Raw genomic sequence first — 20,294 nt, forward strand, 5'->3', positions numbered from 1 at the left:
TGCAAATGGACCAGGCCTCTTGTTGACCAAGTCGTGAACAATGAGAATGTCTAGCAAGCAACCAATTACCTTAGCACAAGCATTAACGAGAAGGCTTAAAGAAAGAGAGCGTTCATTCTACATACAATCTGTTCCTGTCAACTTATAGACCTTTGCCTGGTTAATATGATGAAGACACTGACAATGAAAACGAGGAACTTGACAAGTTAGGAGTTCCATGGTAGAAAACAAATATCATTTGACTTGGTCAAATATGGGAGTCTAAAGAGGAATCAAATTTTCTTTTTCCCAAAACATGAAGACCTACATTGATCTGTTCAAACCAGAGCTATTTATATCTTTACATAACTGAATGAGTAAACAACATTTATGACGTATAAATCTAACAAATAACTATGATTATTACGAGGTCACCGCCAACAAGGAGAAAATTTATGCTAGTTACAAGTCAATGTAAAATGTTTTTGACTTGCACCTGTATCTGCTAGGCTTCCTAAGTCACATTACTTAAACCGTGAAATAAAAATCTGAGGTGAGATAACCCTGTTCTCGACAAACCATATTTCTGATTCCTATCACTTTGATAGGAAACAAGATTCGGCACCAAGGATCATGTTTAAATCTCATGATCCACTTCTTGGATGATTTATTTTTCTGTCACATTGTGGTAAACTCGAGTATAGGCTGATGAGATAGCTTTGATCTCCTTGCATCATTATGGAAGCATTTCAAAGAATGAAAGTATGAGTAGTTCAAAAATATTTATGAACTCGACGTCCCTCAAGAAGCGGACAGACCAGTCTTCTCAGATATTATAGCGAGCCTCGCTGCTAAGACTGCTGGTGCTATGTGCCTGGAGTTCATTTACTTCCTCTGCCATAACATTACCAGTGCCATTATTACTAGTAATACTAACAGTTGTTTCACCACTTGCACGCAAACATTGTGACTTTGAGCTATTGTATGAGTACTCCACATTCCTTCTCTTCCTCTTTGAGTTAAGAAGGCCGTACTCAAGAGCTTCCAATGCTTTTGTGCTCAATGGCCGGTTTCTTGTACTCTGGCGACGATTGACAATGTTAGGTTGCTGTTCCTTATGAACATCAGGAAGCTTCTCTATCTGATTGAGCTGGGTTTTCTCATATGATGAGGATGATGAACTTGCACATTGAATGTCGTTATTTTGCAGTTCGACCACAAAAGATGGTATTTCGATTTCCATGTCAGTTCCCAACTCAGGTGGAAAATGAGGAAGGTTCAAGTCAATCAACATCCTCGTTTTAGGCTTTTCTGCACATTCTTCTCCTTCCAGGTGCTTCTGAGTAGCAACACCTGCATTGCTCCCACTTGGACTGCCTTTAACTGGAGAACTTGGGGAAGACATATTTTGTAAATCCACAGAAAGAAACAAGCCCTCTGATGCATCACACATATTTGGTGGTGAAGTAGGCTCATTTAAATCCAACTTCCTGCCTGTAGGAGTGCTTTCACTCCAGTGTCTAAGTTCCTCCAGATTCATGGGGCGAGAAGTGCAACTGGATGAAACCTTTTGAATGGAACTGAAGTCATTGTTCTCCTCTGAATGGTCCTGATTATGCAGATCAGAACCACATTTATGATATTCTACAACCAGCTCATCAGCATTTGGTGCTTCAGATATAGGAGTACAATCTTTTGACTCGACACTTGTGCCCTTGTCTGCAAACTCTACTGCAGGACTTGAAGAATTAGTTTGGTCAGATTGACCTTCTGTCTCCTCAGATGTATCTTGCTCAGATTCACAGGAAGAGTGGCTAATGGAAGTGGATATATTTGAAGCTTCAAAAGGCAAACTCCTCAGCTCTCTCACTTTGCGTTGCTCCAAATCATATGCTATGCTGGTATCCACAATAGTGAATTTAATTTGACTGCAGGTTGAATTAAGAGGTTGAAGGTAACGATGCTGCTGCTTATTTAACAAACCAAACGGGTCCTGTTTGTCTCTGTCCTGTCCATTCTCCCCATTGACTCTGCCCTCAGCCCCTTCAATTTCATTCTCAAGAAGCCCTGGGTCAGATGCTACTTTATTCAGTACATCGCTTACAGAATCGAAGTAGTGGTTACCTTTCACCAGTTTCCATCTTGAAAATTTCTTAACACCAGGAGTAAGAAAAACCAGAGATTGTTTTGAACCAGAAGGTATATAATCCTTAGGCTTCTCAGAGCGCCACCCTTTTGCTAAAAGACGAGGCCAAACAGCTTCCCAAAAGAGATCACTTGATCGAGCTTTGCTTAACCTAAAACCTCCTGTCAAAAATTTGATTATGTCTGCAGATGAGAGAGTGGAACAAGCTTTGCCAATTGGAATTTCGCGATGAATAGAGAACACGTGATTGATCTTTGTTGGCTCAACAGCAGTGCCAGTGAGATCGTGCTTCCCTTTGCCAATACCAACAGCATCTATCAACATGCCAACACCAACCGTGTTCTTTAAAGCAAATACATATTCTTGAAAAGGCATCTTTCCCTCCACAAAATTCCTAGAAAGCTGCAATGAATAATGTCAAATCAGAAGATACACAAGTTGAAAGGGCCAGCTTAGCAGCATATGCTAAAACAGCCCAGTGAAAGTTAAGGAAAATTTGACTAAAACACAGACTCTGTGCCCAATACATATATTACATGACCTTTACAATATTGCACTGTATTCCAGGAAAAATCATAGAATGAAACGAATTTTGATGTCATTAAAGCAGCAATGTTTGTGTAGCATATGCCTTATTGGCATTAAAAAATGAAGACAAATAATGCCATCAGTAGTATGTAAACATGCAATCAAGCCTTCCTATTCAGTTCCACACCCTGCGTTTAAGGTTACAGGCTTATAGCAGTATTGAACGAGAAGCCTATCCTGTGCCCATCAAGTTTGAAAAAACAGCATAAGGTTTGTCTAAGACATCAAAATCTTAAAGTAATACCTATGGAAAAAATTTAGAGAGAGATGGAATATATATATACATATGATAAACAATAATTTGCATTTAAGTCTTTGCTAGGAAGACCTAAAGAGAGCCTCCTGAAAATTTCACATTATTAGCCTTCATGGTATGAATAATCGCACATGAGGAAATATGCTATTGGCCTTAAACTAATACTGTTAATCAGCAACTAGAAACGAAGCTCCAATGAAAAGATAGAGGCACAATTCTCATGCAGCATTACAGGAGGAAATAACAATGATAGAAGATGAGGACGGGCATAATCTAGCTGTATTTAAAAGGTAGGAATTACTATAGCATTATTTATTATTCCTTGACCTTTTTTTAAAGCACAACATACTACTGATAGACTTGTCAAGCATCTAGCAAATCTCAAGCCTGCTAATCATTGACACTTAACCCCCAAAGAAACTCATCTAGTATGTCAGCAATAAAGGACCAGAGCCACAAGCATCAAGATGAGGAATTTAAAACATCTTTAAAATTTCAATTCTGCTTGCGTGGTCGTTGCCAATATATTTATATAATCTTTTGATCCTCCAAGAACATTACTTACTCAAGTGCATGTTTATACAATGTATGACATGATTTGCAAAGTATGTCAGACGGATACCTCTACCAATGTATTTTGGCACTCTCTTGACACATGAGAAAATAGTCTTGACAGAAGTTCTTGTTGCCTCCATCCCGTGAATATCTTTTGCCCACATGTACACCGCTTATTTCTCAACTTCCGGCAATCTGACCATCTCCGAAAGCTGTCAGATCTATAAAACTTTCCGTAATAGAAGGATAGTATGTGTCCCGTTTTTTTACTCCCAACAAATCTCTTTACAAAATTAAAATTTTTCCCGAAGACATAGAGGCCCAGGAGAAAACTGTCATATTCAATGGCAGTCCAAGATTCAACTCGGGATTCAGGGATAAGATACGTGTCTTGTGCCCCATCCAACTTAATTTTTAGTTCTAGAAATGAATCAGTACCCATGTCATCACATTTAAAAGAAGACTGAAAGCTTAAGACTCCTGTGACATTTTTCCCCTCGCCGAGAAAATCAGTCTGAGGTTCAACTTTAAATCGATCACAATCATTCTGAGAGCCAACTTTTCCTTCTTCGCTGATGAAAGATTCTAAAGCTTCTCGACATCTTTCAGCTTTAGAATAAGCCCTCATAAGAGGAATGGGTAGTCCCAGTGACTCTGGCCCATTCACCATGACTTCTGAATCTGTAAACTCGTTTATAAGCTGAGAAGAACAAGGTGATGTAACTAATGGAGGAATTTCAGCCTGATATTGATCTCCAACACGAGGAAGCTCTTCGGGGTCTCCAAATTTAGCATCCATATCAGAGGAACCTGATGAAGGGGACCTCTCAAAAGATTTCCCTTGAATGCCTTGTCTACCGTCATTCAAGCAAAGAACATCCATCTGCTAATCATGGACCAAAAGTTGAAAAAGATATATTAAAATGTGCATGAATATCTCATCAAAATATTCCCCATCGGTAATAGTAACAGTAAACAAGATAGTAATAAATGAACAGACCAAGCCAGTAGCATAAGTCAACCCTTGGTGCTACGAACTATAACCGCCAATTTTGCGAATCTCAGAATAAGACTCTTAGCTTTTAAGCATGTACTATGTACTAGAAATTCAATTAATGTTTCAACATAATTGCAGGACATATCATTAAAACATGTTTCCTGCAAGTTGACTCTCGCGGTGCTCGATTGGAAAAATAAACGGAGGAGGGAAAAAGACTAATGACGTTAATCAATGAACAGAACAACTCGAGAAAGAAGGACATTACGAAATTCTAAGTCGCACTCCAGGAAACAGCATTTTCCACTGTAAAAACTTGCTCGAATAGAAATTAGACGCCAATGAAACAAACAATTGAAATTCGAAGAAACCCAACAAGGAAAAAAACTAACTTGTTGAACTCGATACCTGCAAGATTACATGAACCAAACTAGGGGCAACCGGGTAGAGATGAATTAAGCAATCACAGATTCAGAGTGGATTTAACGTGATAATTCACGGTTAATCCCATCGAAACTAACTTCCAAAAAGGAGTAAATAACTGTATATATCCAAAAAGAATCATCAGAAAAACGAAAACCATGCAAGGAACGACTGGAAACAAGACGTGACCTTGAGGGAATAGCTTAAACCTCGAACGTTGAAATCCCACGTGGCGAAATCGACCTAGGGAAACGGGTACCGGTAAGAGCCTCAATTGTCAGCTTGTTTTCCTTCCTTCGCGGTGAATAGGAGAAAAGAATAAAACAGAGAACATGGATTAAAGACAGCAAAACAAGGAAAACAAAACCAGGGGCCAATGAGACGTGTTAAGGTGTTAATAGATTACCTCGTATTACAACAGGAGAGAGGTTAGTTTCATGAAAGCAAAGTTGTACTGTGTAGGACTAGAAGAGAGATGGGGAGAGAGAGACGACCAGGAGGCCAAAAGAAAAAGAGAGTAATCAAAGTATTAAAAGGGAAAATTCTCTCGATGTTGAAACTATAAAGAGAGGATTTTGCGTCTCTGAGAACCAGACTATTTGCGTTCGTTGTTGTGGGCTCACACCACTTGGCGCTTTGAATCACATTGGAGTGTGGCTTCTCGTTTTTCTATATTAAAAAAAAAAAAAATTTGCCATTTTCTCTTAAATTCTTTCTGCCATTTCTACGGAGATTATGGATAAGCATTCAGTTGGTTTGCAGGAACAATGCTGCAGTTTACATTCCATATTATGTGCGCATCTTTGTTCAAACTTATCTTGGAAGAATTTATCTGAATACATTCTTCAAAATTTTATGCTTTAGATTTTGTGAATCAAATCACTTTTATGGATGCTCTGTATTCATCAGTATGCTCAGTCCTTTTTCAAACTTGAATCTACTAAACATCTTAACAACACATAATTATCAACGGAATAAAATTTTATCAAGGAGACATCATAAAAGCTGCCCACTGTACAAATGTCTCCATGTCTAGCATTAACAAAAACACAGAAAATACCATTAGCCTTTATTTTTCCCCAAAAAATTTTAAAATATCGTAAAATAATTAACTATCATCGCTTTATTTGCTCTTTCCAACTTATTCTATTGTCATACCCACTATTTTCTCTCCCTTTTAATTCTGTTGATAAGGAGATCATAAATTAATGAATCTGTTAATAATGTCATAATGAATTAATGACTAAGCAAAGTTAAAATGAGTTGCACACATGAACCTAATAAGTTTATGGTTTCGTGTGGGAGAGGGTATAAGAAAAGGAAAGAGCTTAAAGCCATTGATTGCTTTAAAGAGGAAGGCTATGACATTTGACGACGTGGGAGATAGCCATTTACGTAGAAGTCGCTGTTTTCTATCCAAAAAAACAAAAGAAACCTTAATAATGCTCTGCTTTGCCTTTGATAAAGTTTTTCTTCTTCTCAAGTAACCTGTTTTCTTTCAAATGTACATATTTAATTTCCAACTGTTTCGTCGAGTTTCATTGCTTTTATTGCCCCTTCACAATAATTCGATTTCTAGATGGTGGAAAATACTATTTTCGGTACTTAATATAAGATATTTAATTTAGCTTTAAATATAAGATCTTGATCTATTTTATCTCACATATTTATCTATTTTTTAAATTTATTACTTATAATAGTTGCACGTGTTAAAAACTTTATCAAATAATAGTTTTAATTAATATACATATTTAGTAAGGGTATTTTAGAGAAAATAATACATATTTATTGCACATAATTATTTGTAATACATATTTATTATTTTTAATAAATAAGTATTATTTTTCTAACATATTCTTACTAATTAAGTGTATTAGCCGGAACTACTATTATTATAAAGACTATTTTGAAAAAAAAATAGATAAATATAAGAAATAAAGTGAATTGGAATCTCATATTTAAGACTAAAATAAAAATTAAATTAACTCTTATATTAAGAACTATTTGTTTCGATGAATTCAACTTACTATGAATTATTAAACCAAAAATTAAGTTTGATAAGGTCTTTAGCCCAGTCAATTACAAATATTAGCTTGTGAAGAAAAGATATTGACATCAGATAAGCTTACTATTTCAAGCGACATTATTTATTTATTTGAAAAGACAAGCGACATTAGTTATTTTTTCTCTTTGGGTTCAGCTTGTACGGACAGAAAGAATAAAAAAAATCACAAAACAGAAATTAAACCAGGATGAGATCACCCTGCGGCTATTTAACAAATCTTGTTGCATCTGGTAAACACACAAGGCTGGAGGATTTTGGATCACGTTCACCTCCATAGACGTCTGGTGACCATTCCTTGCTAAGTGATCTGCACACGAGTGCCTCCCTGTGAGAGACATTAGTTATTACGTTCGTAATAATGCAAAGATGCCCACGAAAAGGCTGTTTTTTTTTCCCCCTCACTATCAGAACGTAATAGACGGGATAAGTTTCGCCTTTGGCGTCCGGTGAAATTATTTTTTGTTGAAAAAAGAACATCAATATATTATTAACTATCACCTCCAATTCTTAATATAAGATTTGATTTGGTTTTTATTTTAGTCTTAACTATAAAACCCCAATCCACTTTGTTTCTCATATTTATTTATTTTTTAAGATAATTCTTCTAATAAAAGTAATTCTAGCCAATAAATTTCATTAGCAAAGATATTTTAGGAAAGTCATCACCTATGTATTGCAAACAACTAACTTAACTTATTTTCTTAATTTACTCAAATTAGTTAACTAGCTCTTATATTTAGGACCGAAGATAATAACATTTAAGTTAATTTTGTTTAAATGACAATAATTAGCATAAAAAATATCATTTAAGATTAACACTGTTAAAATCAGAGGAGCAAAGTTTCTAAAATTAAAAAATAAAAATAAAATATTGTATAAAATTAGAGAACCTTAGTTTATATTATTCCTTTCTTTTTTTTGCCAACTAGTCTATATTATTTATTGAATGTGGGTAACATAGATGAACTTTTCTTTTCATGGTTCACGATAGGCCCGATGTTGTTGGGCTACTATTGCACCCGATTATCTTAAGCCCATGAAACAGGCCCAAGAAAACAGTTTTTGTAATTAACTTTCATATGATGACATTTTTGTTGGCTTGCTGCGATGGTAGATCTGAATCTGAACTGGTCTAGATTTTATATATAACTTTTTTGAAAATATTTAGTAATTTTTTTTAAAAAGAAAAACATGTTTTCTATTGATGCAAAAGAAGTTGGCGCCTGTAATACTCAATGCGTTATTAAGATAAAGAAGTTTGCCCAAAACGGCAATTAGGTCACAATCACAACGTGTGAGAATTCAGCCTGGTCTTGCATTCTATTTTCCTGTACAGAAAGCTTATAACAGTTCTAAAGCTCATATTTCATTCCCACTTTGACCATGCGCTTGTGAGGAATATCAAACACCTTCCCACTCTGTCTCACGTTCCTCTTCAAGAAGTTATAAGCATAATCTATCAAAACCCTATCCCACATTCCTGCTCCTTTTCTGGCAATCACCTCGTTTTCTCCAATCAAGTGGACAATCCCTTCCCTAGTTGCCCTCTCTATCGTCTCTATCTCTGCTTCAATACCCTCTTGCATTCGTCTCTGTTCATCAACCATTGGCTCTGTTTCCTCAACTTCGTCGACACAGTCCTCGGTTTCATCACTTGGGATCATTTTCTGAGACATCCAGAACTCTCTAGCCATAAATTCCTTCAGCTTCTCCACCAACACTCTCTCGAAAGGCTCTTGCTCGTTCCTCACATCGTTGTACCCGTACCTCGCAACGCACCGAAACACGTTGAGTTCTTTAGGTTCCACCCTGCAGAACAGAAACCTGTCGTCCATGGCGACTTTGCTTATGGGTAGGGACTTGATGGTCACAAAGACAAGAACAGAGTGTAAAGCGGGCACATTTGCTACGTAATGCTGGAAAATAGGAGGGATTCCTTGAACAAGCTCAGAATAGAACATGGCAAGACCAGGTATCCGACAGATGTCAGAGTTGGTTGCTATCTCCTTTAGTTTCTGCATAGACATCTTATGATTTAGCTCGTAGTGGTACTTCCTTCTGTAAACTTCGTTCCAAACGTACATGACGGTCATTAGAATTGCAGCAAAAGCCAGAGGGAGATACCCTCCCTGGTCAAATTTGTATAGCACCGAGCTCAGATAGAGAAGCTCCACAGAGCCAATGATAAGGACATAGCTGATAACCAGAAGAATGTGGGTCTTCCATATCATAATCATGATCAATACAAGAAAAGCCGACGTGAGAACCATTACAAACACCACTGCTATCCCTGCATGTGCATATACAATTTTCGGTGAGAAATTGATTTTAAATGGATGTTGAATAACAGAGGGCATTCAAGTGAATGGAAGGATTATTACCATAGGCATTGCCAATTTTTGTGGTGGTTTTGAAGGCTGCAGTGACTGCTACACAAGCTAACATGAGGATGAAGTTAATCTCAGGGATGTAAACTTGTCCTTCATACTTGGCCGATGTGTGAACAATCTTCACACGAGGGAAACACCCAAGTGAGAGGGATTGTTGGATTATAGAGAAAGTCCCGGAGATCATGGCCTGAGAAGCTATGATTGATGCTAAAACAGCTATCACAAACATTGGCCAATACAAAGGGTCTGCAAAACATTTTTCCATCGTTCATCAGTTTATCACAGAATGATATGTAGTTGCCAGTTCGCCATGTACAAGGTGATAGTTTTAGACAACGAAACAAACCTGGAATGGACTTATAGAAGGTCTCTGAAACAAGATCGCTGTTTTTGCGGAGAAAGGAGGCTTGGCCTGTGTAAGCTAGTATAAGACCAGGGTAGGTCAAAGAACACATACTGATCTGTATGGAACGAACTGTGAAATGTCCAACATCAGCAAACATTGCTTCAGTTCCTGCAAAATTTCAATGTCAGATAAACAATTCACGAGAAATATCGGGGAGAGTTTTAATGTGATACACGGCGTGAGAACAAATTAATAAGAACCTGTTATGGATAGCACAACTCCACCAAGTGAAATCCAAGCTTCTTTTTTGTTTCTGGTGAAGTAATCTATTATGTACTTCGGATTTATTGCTTTAAGGACAGTGGGGTCATACTTGATGAAGTTGAAAACACCAATGCCTCCAATGAGAGTGAACCACAAACAGATAATGGGAGCAAAACTATATCCAACTTTGTCAGTTCCAAACCTCTGAACCATGAAAAGTCCCACAAGAATTACTATTGATATCCAAACAACCCTATCTGCATAAAAGGTCACCAAAACAGAGGCATCTTCCTTTTAACTTCTGATAAAGACCACTAATAAATCAACCATAAAAGACCAAGCAACTGCAAACCTACCGTCTGTCATTGCAGGTGTAGCTTGCTTGATCCCTCCCACAGCAGATAAAACTGGAATCAAGTACAATGATATATAAGGAAAAATAATATATAAAGTAATGATGAGAAAGAAGGGATACGATTAGCTTAATGACGAACCAGAGATGCAGGGAGTGAGGACGCCGTCGCCGATGACCATGGAAGTGCCAAGCATGGTGGCGAACAAGAGGAAGAGTTTGGCTGAGTGGCTGTTCTCTAGCTTGGATTTGAGGCAAGAGGCCCTCTTCATCTCACTGCTTGGCAACTCTAACTGATAATTAGACACTTGCGCGTCCTCTGCTTGCTGGTTTGGGAGCAGTCCCACTTTAGCATAACGACATATCAGAGAGTACAAAGCGAATGTCCCTCCTGAAAAAGCAGTGAATAAATGCCCCCAGAAAAATTAAAGGTTGTGTCCAGTCAAGTAATTACTCAAGGGACTTTGGAAATTTGTGATGAAGTAATGACTTTTGAAAAAGTTAAAATCGTTGCGGATATTTGTTTTAATTAAAAGTATTCTAACCGCAAGCGCGTAACTTTTATTTATTCTAAGTATGGTCTGACACGATTCCTTGACTAAAACTGTGGAATATGAATGGTATTTACTATATAGCGTGGGGTCTGGACTATAATAGATGAATACTACCCCAGTTCTTGCCTCAAGCCTCACTCACCCACAATATATGTTGGAACTTGGACGAGTAAAACAAGACTTTACAGGTCACGCGCTTCTTATTAAAAGGCAAATAATTTACCCAAAAAAAAAAGCAAATTAATTAGTACTAAACATGCGAAGGAGGAGCAGGGAGGGAAACTGCATCCTTCATCCATCAAAATTTCCGTATCTTCCCAGTTAAATTTCTACAACATTTTAGATTTAATTTGTTTTGTTATTATATTTTTAATATTCTTTTTTTTTGTTGCCAACTTTTAATATCCGTTTATTGCACATATAACATGGTGCTATTTAATAGGTAGGAAAATAAGCACATGGTGATGGTTGAAAATAATCAGCACATGGTGCTCATTAATAGGCAGGAAGATAAGAGGAAATGAACCCATCAAGAAGTTGGATAACATATGAAAGGCGGAATAAGAAATTACCCAAAAAAAGCAGAAATTAACACCGTTAAATTAGGATATACATATATCCAATTGTAAGTCAGGTATTAAATTTGATATAGTACTCTTATTTTTATAAATCATATCCTTATTTTCATTTTTACAAAAACAAGATGAAGATCAACATTAACCATAATGAAGGCGGCAAACTTGCCTGGGGAACATTATGCAGAGATATTTTAATACATGAAAGTAGATGAGAAGAACAGAAGTGAAGGAGATGATGAAGTCGATATATATACATACCATCGCCGTTGTCGTTGGCGCGAAGGACGACGAAGACGTACTTGAAGAGAGGGATGAGAGTGATAGTGTAAAAGATGAGAGAGAGAACCCCCAGAATGTCGTCGTGGTGGCGGACGCCGTCGGTGAAGGTGCTGGAGAAGACGTACAGGGGCGACGTTCCGATGTCTCCGTACACAATCCCCATGCTCTGAAACGCCAGCTGCAACACCACCCTCAACGCCGGCCCCTGTGTATCATATTATTGTACAAACCTTAGGAAACAATCGTAAACTACGTAGAAATAACGAAAGAAGACGGCATAGAGACATCAAATTAAGTACGTACCTTAGAGGAATGGCGAGTGGAAAAGCTATGGGATTCGAGGTCGAAAGGATCATGCTGCTCGCCGCCTGTGCTAATAACACTATCCTTGTTTTGCATAACGGTTCCTGTTTCGTGCTTATTATTACCAGAGTCATCCTTATTATTGTGGGGCATTTCCATCGACATATCGATGAAATGATCAGTATAGCAATAAGTTAGCAACTGGCTGAGGATGTGGGAAAGGAGTTGTTAGCAAGTTTTAAGGAGGCCTGGCTGGGCTTACATATATAGGAGAGACCTCAACGCAGCCAAGAGGAAGGGACGAGGAAGCATCCCACCCGCTTGCTTCAAATAATTTTTACCGTGTTCTCATGCCGGTCCTCTTCTCCTTTATCATGCCACCACTTGTTTTACTTTTACCTCCTACCTAGCTATTTCCTCTTTGACTTTTCAACCTCATCATTGGCTTATAACCGCCACTTTCCTCATTATTACAAGCGTACCATTTATTTATTCAAAATTTAAATAATTATTCCAAAAATCATATATGCTTTTTGTATAATTATTACCATAAGTATCTATGTTATTATTTTTAATATATTTTTTTATAAAAAATAGGTATACAAAAATATGCAAAGTATGAAAATTAACTATTGATTTTTTATAAAAAGAAAATTAATTATTGATAACGGAGCTGTAACTCTGTGAGCTCACGGCCAAAAAGTTCGAGAGAGCAATTTTCGTTTTGGGGGCTTCTTCCAGCGCACGTCATGAGGAATCAAGAGTCAACACGTGCCTCTTTTTTCTTTTCTGTTAAATAAGACAAAATGCCCAATGTAGCCGCCATCTATACTAATCTTCCACATGCTACATTCATCTAATAAAGAATATGGACACTACTTTTTTTTTTTTTTTTGCATATTACATATGGTGATTGCATGATATGTTTCTATTTTATTATAAATTTTTTTCGGGGATTTTATTATGAATTTTAAGCGTATTTACAACACTTATGAATATTTTGTGCTCGAAGTTATTTTATTCAATAAATAGTAAACAGGGGTCACGCTATTAGAATTTACTTTTTTTTTTAATTTTCTTAATCACACTAAGGTATTTTTGTTTTTTGTGTGTAAATGATATTTTACTTAGCTTGTTAATTGTAGATTTTACATTACATACAGATATTATGGAATTTTTGGAACTTTGTTATTCATGAATTTCATATTTCATATACGAATACTGACCTTAGTCATCAAATAGGGCAATGTATGCAGGATAGTTATTTTGCGTTTACGCGGGAAATAAAAAAAAGTCAATAGGTACACGGGCCAGCTCCAATATCTTCTCGTCACGTTTTTGAAGTTTGATAAACAAGAGTCTACTAGCCAAAAGCAAAGCAAACGCGTTATACTTTTTTTATAAAAAAAAATTACAACGGGATCCCAAATAAAAAAAATAATAGAAAAACAAGTTTCAAAAATCATTATTCTCATTATAAGACGTGTTATTATATGCCGTTGAAATTGTTATTAGAACCTTTTGATAATAATTTTTTTTTTTGTGGGATTTGATTGTAATTCTTTCTTTAAAAAATTGCTGACCTAATAAGTAATAAGAGTATTTTCAAAAAAATGTTTTCAGGATCTTGGGAATATTCCTTTATGCGGGGCCCAGTTTATCATGCTTTCCAAACACGAGCAGATCCAAGTTACTTGGAATTAGTCACGTTTTCACTAATCATAATCAGAAGGTTATATAATCTCACCCTCACATTCGGGTCAAAATTGAGTTTAAGGATGCAATATTTTCATCTCGACCTGTCAAAATCAATACTGCCGCATAAAAGAATCGAATGTACTCCTCTGATGCTTAATATAAAACTCATTTAATTAATTTGATTAGATTTAAAAAGTTAGGTAGGTTAGTTAATTATAGGAAATGTGACACGTTTTTCTTAAAGTACCATAATCATCTTTCTTAATACTCTCTCCTACTCTTCTACTTGATTATAGTTGAGGAAATATCCATAAAGATAATTTAGAAAAAATTAATAAATATGAGAAATTGGTCTTATATTTATTACCAAAACCAACTCAATAATTGGGTTCTATATTAAGGACTAGACGAGCATAATATTATTGACAACGCCAATTATTGCACAAAAATAAACAGTGAAAGAAATTAAAACGAAAGATGTAACATTGGAGTCACTAATATATTAAAATAAAGTTAAATAGTATTATAATTTAAGTAAAACAACTGATGCCTGAAATAAGCAGACAATGGGGGGTTAATGAATGCGAGCAGTATGGAAACATTTTTCAAAACTCGTGAGCAAGTGGTCCACCGATTAATCAAAGAAACTGACAATTTTGATTTTTGCATTAAAAATTGGCGAGACATGGCTCTGCACAAAAGTCTATATGGTTATAGAAATCCTAACGCATAAAACCTTTTTTTAACCGACAGTGGAACGCGCAGTCTTACAATTTGATAAATTGGGATTTGAATTCTTATCAGGATAGAAAGAAGAAATTTTTTTATCTTATTTATAAGTCATTTCATTAAATGTTTAACGTGAATATACTATTTCGTCATTTATTTATTATAGTGTAGATAATTATCTTTTTTTTAAAGATATATATATTAAATAGGATAAAATTGAAAAGTTATTATGTTTTAATAAAGAATTAATACATTTTAAGGTTTTTTTTATTTGTGTGAAATATGCTGAAATTATCTTATAAATAGGATCAAATAAATAATTTTTAGTGAGAAAAATATTCCGTGGATGGGAAGTCAATGCAAGAGTGGCGGAGGACGCTCACGGCAGGCGCATGAGTATAAATTTAAATATCATAGTTAATACCAGAACTTGATGAGCAAATATTTTATAAACATCTATGATTGCTATGTGAAGCGTGAGGCCTAGCAATGACGGCTTGGTTGGGATGGAACTCATGTAAGCATGCTGCCAAAGTTTATGAAGGAGAGAATAGGTGAGAGTTTTATTAATTATTAATAAATGTTTGGTATGAAAAGCGCACCAGATTATGGGAGGGTGCATGTGCATGGGAATTTAGGAGCCCTGGCCTTTGCCCCTTTTTGCGTCGGCTGACCTCATGCTCATATTCTCCACCGGGCGCCCACCAGCCATTAGTCAAAATGCCCGTCTCTGTAAAATAATTCTTTTAATAATTATAATTTTAACCAACACATTTAATTAGTAAGAATATTTTAAAAGAAATAATATATATTTATTATAAATAACTTAATTTATTTTCTTAACCTTCTCAAATTAGTCAATTAGCTTTTATAATTGAAATCGGAGGTAGTACCATACTATGATTATGAATCATCCTATGTTTCCATTATCACTTCGATGGCTACCCTGCCATTGCACCTTGTTATCTACATTGCACCTTTCTAGACTCCTTTATAAAAGAGGATTAAGGGAAAACAGTACGGGCAAGACACATTTTCCTCCACGTGGACTTGACACAAACAAGTTGTAATAATTATGAGTCGTAGATATTGCAGATTATTTTCCAGACTTTAAGACAATTGATATGGAGAACAAATAATTTGACTGGAAAAATTGTAGAAGTATTGAGAAATATCCGAAAGAGAAGGGAGAGGAGGAAAGTTCAAAAAGCAGACTGGCAAGTTTGAAAGAGAGGCGCCGTGTCGTAATCAGTAATCAGTGAGGAGGATGTCAGTATGGACTGTGGAGACGGCCTCTTTTGTTGAACAGCTGAGTCATTACCACACGTGCCAGTCAAGTACACTACGGCTAATTTTAATAAAAATAAAAAAATTTATATATTTAATGATCTTCTTAATATGTCAGAAACTACTATAAGTGATAAGAGTAGTAGAATTATTTGTAGCATACTCTCGCATATAAAAAGAATTATAATAAAGTGATAAAAAATTTTAACGTTGTTTTTATTAAAATTTTTGCATTTACCAATTATTCTTATTTTATTATTTATTTTCAACAAAAGTCAAATAAAATTAAAATTAAAAATAATTATTAAATAGTATATTATTATAATCAATTTTTTTCTTACAAATGATTTACATCTGCCACAGGGTCGATCGATATATCGTTTCTTTATTGGCAGTAACTCTAGTAACTTACTATTAATTACTACTACTCCCTTCTTTGTAATTATAACACCCAATTTGACCCGAAAACTCTGGCCTAGTGGTGACTGACTGCTAGGCCACAAGTGAGGCGAGTCTCTGCTCTTTGAGGGTGGGGGTTCGAATCCTCACTTGTTAAAAAAGGTACCGGGGAGGGCTTTACTTTCGCCCGGCCCGAATCCGGACTAGTCGATCGCTCGGGTACAACTGGCCCAAAGAGGCTGGGGCCCAGAAAGGTGTGGTTGAATACCGGATGGTTTATATCAAAAAATAACAACCCAATTTGGAATTTCAATTTTAAAAATTAGGAAAAAAATCATCCACCTCAGATTTTATTACATACATAAAAGTATGGATACTTTATGAATTGTGTACACAATGAATATGGATCCTCTCGTTTGAAGTCTTCTTATTATAAAATTTGTAATGAGGGGATTTTCCTTTTTTTTTTATCCTAAATACTCTGTATAGCAAAGATATACTATTTAATTTTTTTCTTAATTTTACTCTTCCTTAATTACAATAACTCCACGGCATGTTTTATTGTGATAATCAATTTTGAAATAAATAATAGAAGCAAAAAAAAAAACATATTTTAAGTTATTAAATTAGTTAATTTTTATTATGTAATTAGGATTTAAGGGAGCATTTCACCTGATTAAGAAAAATAGTTACTAGTAGTTTATCATCTTAAAATTTTTTACAATTATCACTGCTTTTAAATATTATCTTTAAAAGACAGTGAAAAGTAAAAATAACATTCTAGGAATTTTACAATTTCATTAATATTTAAAGACCATGAATTAGCAAATATTAAAGACCATGAAAGCTTAATTGATTCTTCAAAAGCTTTATTTTTTTATATACAAGAATTAAATGAATTTACAAATTCATAACAGCTAGTTTTGTAATTTGTAGAAAAACCAAAGTAGAATCTTCCCTCTTAATGGTATTTAAAAGACAATGGATGAAGAATATGCGAGTTGGAGGACAGATTTACTTAGTTAAACAAATTATAAAGATAATTTTTCCACACACACATTATAATTATATGATTGTTTGAGATATTGAATGCAACTTTTTTTTAAGGAAACAAATAAATATTGAATGCTTATTAATCTGGTTGCCTACTTGTCTCCTGCTCTCTATCCCCGCTGAATGTGACTAAGCATAAAATGATAGTACCACGCTACTACCATCCAACAAATATCTGTATTTTCACCAACTCCCAGAAAAGAAATCTTTTTTAATCAAAATTAAATAGTTTTTCCTGTGGTTACGGCATGCATAATACTTGAAATATTTTTGGACTATTAGTATATAATTCTAATTTGGATACAAAAAAAGTTGCATAAAAAAATGCTCATAGTCTTGAATAAGAAAATTAAATATTGAGAGTTCCCAAAATCAATTTTTTTATGAGTTTTACAGGTTTATTGTAATAAATGACAATTCATTTAACAAGTCAAGTTGGGCGTGAACCTTAGCTTGTAGATATTATTGCACAAACGATTCTTGCTCAAGGATGAATTTCAATGAAAATATTTCTTATATATTACATTTTTTTCAAAGCTTACTGATATATTATTTGTTCCAAAAAAGATGTCATGTCATGGACTAGAATGGTGAGCTGTAGAAGTTATTCTATATATAATATACATCTGTTAGAGAATGATGTCGTCTTTATATGAAATACTATCTCCGATCCTAATTATATGACACAAAAGAAATCATATAAGTAGAAACAGAGGCACTGTTAAAGAATGAGAAGATGACCTCTTGGAGATGTCATCAAAACCCATACTGATCATTCACATACACACAACATATATTCTAAAGGCGCTAAAGCATTCCTACTTTGACCATGAGCTGGTGTGGAATTAGAAACAGAGGCACTGTTAAAGAATGAGAAGATGACCTCTTGGAGATGTCATCAAAACCCATACTGATCATTCACATACACACAACATATATTCTAAAGGCGCTAAAGCATTCCTACTTTGACCATGAGCTGGTGTGGAATATCGAAGACCTTAGTGGTTTCTCAGATTTTTTGTCAAGAAACTATAAGCATAATCTATCATAATCCTCTTCCCTAAATGAGATCCTTTGCTCGCTATCACATCTGTCTCCCCTACAAAGTGAACTATCCCTGCTTAATTGCCTCATCAACCTTCTCATCCCCCTCGCTCGTCCCGTCCTCTGGTTTCTCCACTGCTTCTCCTGTAATGAATTCCTTCTGCTTTCTCTGCTATAACCTTCTCAAATGGCTCTTTCTCATTGCTTATATCTCTGTATCCATGTCTCGCAATGCAGCGAAATATGTTCAGTTCTTTTGTATCCACACAGCTAAACAGAAACCTCTCTTCTACTGCAACTTTACTGATGGGTAAGTTTGATGCATAAGAACACGAGCACTGAGTGCATTGCTGGAACGTTCGTCTCGCAATGCTTGAAGATTGATGGGATGCCTTCAACAGCTCTGAGCAGAACATGGCTAACCCAGGGATTCGACACAGGTTAGTCCCTTCAGTTTACAATGCTCTTCACTCTTTCTGGACAAATCTTTTGGTTCATCTCGTAATAGTATTTCTGTCGATCAACATCGTTCCAAACGTCCATGATGGCCATCACAACCAGGAAGGGTGGAAAGCAAAGAGGAAGATGCCCTCCTTGATCGAATTTGTACAGTACTGAACTTAAATAGATAAGCTTCACAAAGCCAATGATAACTATGTAGCAGATGATGTAAAACATGCTGGCCTTCCATATCATTAGCATGACTATCACTAGCGTGGCCGAGGTAAGCGATATTACTAGTACCATGGCGATCCCCATATATATGCATGAAAGAAACGAAATAACTAACTTCACCACATGCATTGAAGGATGCTCAGATTGTGAAAGAAGATTAAAGGATATGAGTAGCTGGGGAAAAGCAGGGGTCACCATAGGCATTGCCAATTACTGTGGTGGATTTGAACACAGGCGAGAAAATTTCACATAGGATCACGAGGATGTAGTTGATTACAGGGATGTAAAATTGTCCTTCCTTCATGCTTGGCTGATGTGGGAACAATCTTCACGCAAGGAAAACATCCCAGTGAAAGAGCTTGTTGGATTATAGAGAAAGTTCCAGATATTAAAGCTTGGGAAGCCATGGTTGCTGCCAAAATAGCAATTACAAACATTGGCCAATACAACGGATCTGCAAAACATTCACAAATTACGCAATAATTTGTATTCGGTATAACACAGCAGTGACTTTTGTGTTGAATCGGGGTTAGAATAATGGAGTTGTATATATACGGTTGGTTAAACTCAGAGTTAATTACCTGGTATGTTCTTGCAGAAGGTGTCAGCAACATTTTCTAGATGTTTGCGAAGATAAGAGGCTTGACCAGCGTAGGCTATCACGAGAGAAGGGTAAACAACGGAGCACAACGGAGAAATGTCCCACATCGGCAAACATGGCTTCAGCCATTTCCGCTAACCCCCTTACTGCTCCTTGCTAACATAAGATATACTCTTCTCCAATATTAAAAAGATTATTATTGAGTTCAATAATATAGAAGAATGAAAGCTACAGAGAGAACATGCTATATATGAACGTCAAAATGCCTCCAGGAGAAACCTGCTATAAATATTCTGTGATGGCTTTAAAAATAAATTTTAATTTTTTAATAAAATAAAATATTATTTTTACATCACTGACAATGTTTGCATTTTTTTTAATTGATTTTTACACAGGTTGTAAACTTTAAGAGAAATCAGGTTTAATTTAATGAAATTTATTAACTCATTATTTTAAAATAAAATGTAGAAGGCAGTGTAGGAGAAAATGTAGGAAGTTTGGATAGAGATAATATGATATTTTTAAATTTACATTTAAATATTTGGTCTTTTTGAATAATTTTAATTTTTATAATCCTCTCCCATAAATATCACTCCTTATTGATCCTTCTCTCTAATTCTCGTAATGAAATTAAAGAACTGAAAATATACTTTATACTAAAATATATTTTATAAACATAAAAGGCTGGATTAAAACTTGAGTTAAACTTAGAGAATCAAACGTATATTTTACC

General features: G+C 35.4%; 2 protein-coding genes and 1 pseudogene across 4 annotated transcripts; all 3 read right to left on the bottom strand.

Moving 5' to 3' along the window:
• Positions 1–262: 262 nt before the first annotated feature.
• LOC114720789 (uncharacterized) lies at positions 263–19,082 on the bottom strand. 3 transcript variants are annotated; one of them, XM_028906488.1, is made up of 5 exons: positions 19,072–19,082; positions 18,962–18,964; positions 5,134–5,234; positions 3,592–4,407; positions 263–2,527 (listed from the first exon to the last, which is right to left on the bottom strand). In XM_028906488.1, the coding sequence occupies exons 4-5, from the start codon at positions 4,405–4,407 to the stop codon at positions 806–808; spliced, it is 2,538 nt and encodes an 845-aa protein (XP_028762321.1). In that variant the 5' UTR covers positions 5,134–5,234; positions 18,962–18,964; positions 19,072–19,082; the 3' UTR covers positions 263–805. The 3 variants fall into 3 exon arrangements, with proteins under 3 accessions (XP_028762321.1, XP_028762320.1, XP_028762319.1); XM_028906487.1 differs by lacking the exons at positions 18,962–18,964; positions 19,072–19,082 and adding an exon at positions 5,351–5,435; XM_028906486.1 differs by lacking the exons at positions 18,962–18,964; positions 19,072–19,082 and adding an exon at positions 5,351–5,435 and having other exon boundaries at positions 5,134–5,238.
• Positions 8,303–12,190, bottom strand: LOC114720790 (potassium transporter 5-like). The gene is made up of 8 exons (XM_028906489.1): positions 12,076–12,190; positions 11,752–11,977; positions 10,504–10,752; positions 10,366–10,416; positions 10,006–10,266; positions 9,746–9,913; positions 9,391–9,645; positions 8,303–9,299 (listed from the first exon to the last, which is right to left on the bottom strand). Exons 1-8 carry the CDS (start codon positions 12,169–12,171, stop codon positions 8,362–8,364), a joined length of 2,244 nt encoding a protein of 747 aa, XP_028762322.1. The 5' UTR covers positions 12,172–12,190; the 3' UTR covers positions 8,303–8,361.
• Positions 18,736–19,690, bottom strand: LOC114720783 (potassium transporter 5-like; annotated as a pseudogene).
• Positions 19,691–20,294: the final 604 nt, after the last annotated feature.

The sequence above is a fragment of the Neltuma alba genome, unplaced genomic scaffold, assembly GCF_004799145.2.
Source record: "Neltuma alba isolate B1F8T4 unplaced genomic scaffold, ASM479914v2 tig00011999_pilon, whole genome shotgun sequence".
NCBI classification, from domain to species: Eukaryota; Viridiplantae; Streptophyta; class Magnoliopsida; order Fabales; family Fabaceae; genus Neltuma; species Neltuma alba.

Bases quoted from the DNA above. Each gene is read 5' to 3' on its own strand.
- LOC114720789 (XM_028906488.1), bottom strand. From the start codon at position 4,407: ATGGATGTTCTTTGCTTGAATGACGGTAGACAAGGCATTCAAGGGAAA. The intron at 2,528-3,591 runs GTATCCGTCTGA...TATTCATTGCAG, and splicing joins GCCAAAATACATTGGTAGAG to CTTTCTAGGAATTTTGTGGA.
- LOC114720790 (XM_028906489.1), bottom strand. From the start codon at position 12,171: ATGCAAAACAAGGATAGTGTTATTAGCACAGGCGGCGAGCAGCATGAT. The intron at 11,978-12,075 runs GTACGTACTTAA...TATGATACACAG, and splicing joins CCACTCGCCATTCCTCTAAG to GGGCCGGCGTTGAGGGTGGT. The intron at 10,267-10,365 runs GTAGGTTTGCAG...CCTTTTATGCAG, and splicing joins TACACCTGCAATGACAGACG to ATAGGGTTGTTTGGATATCA.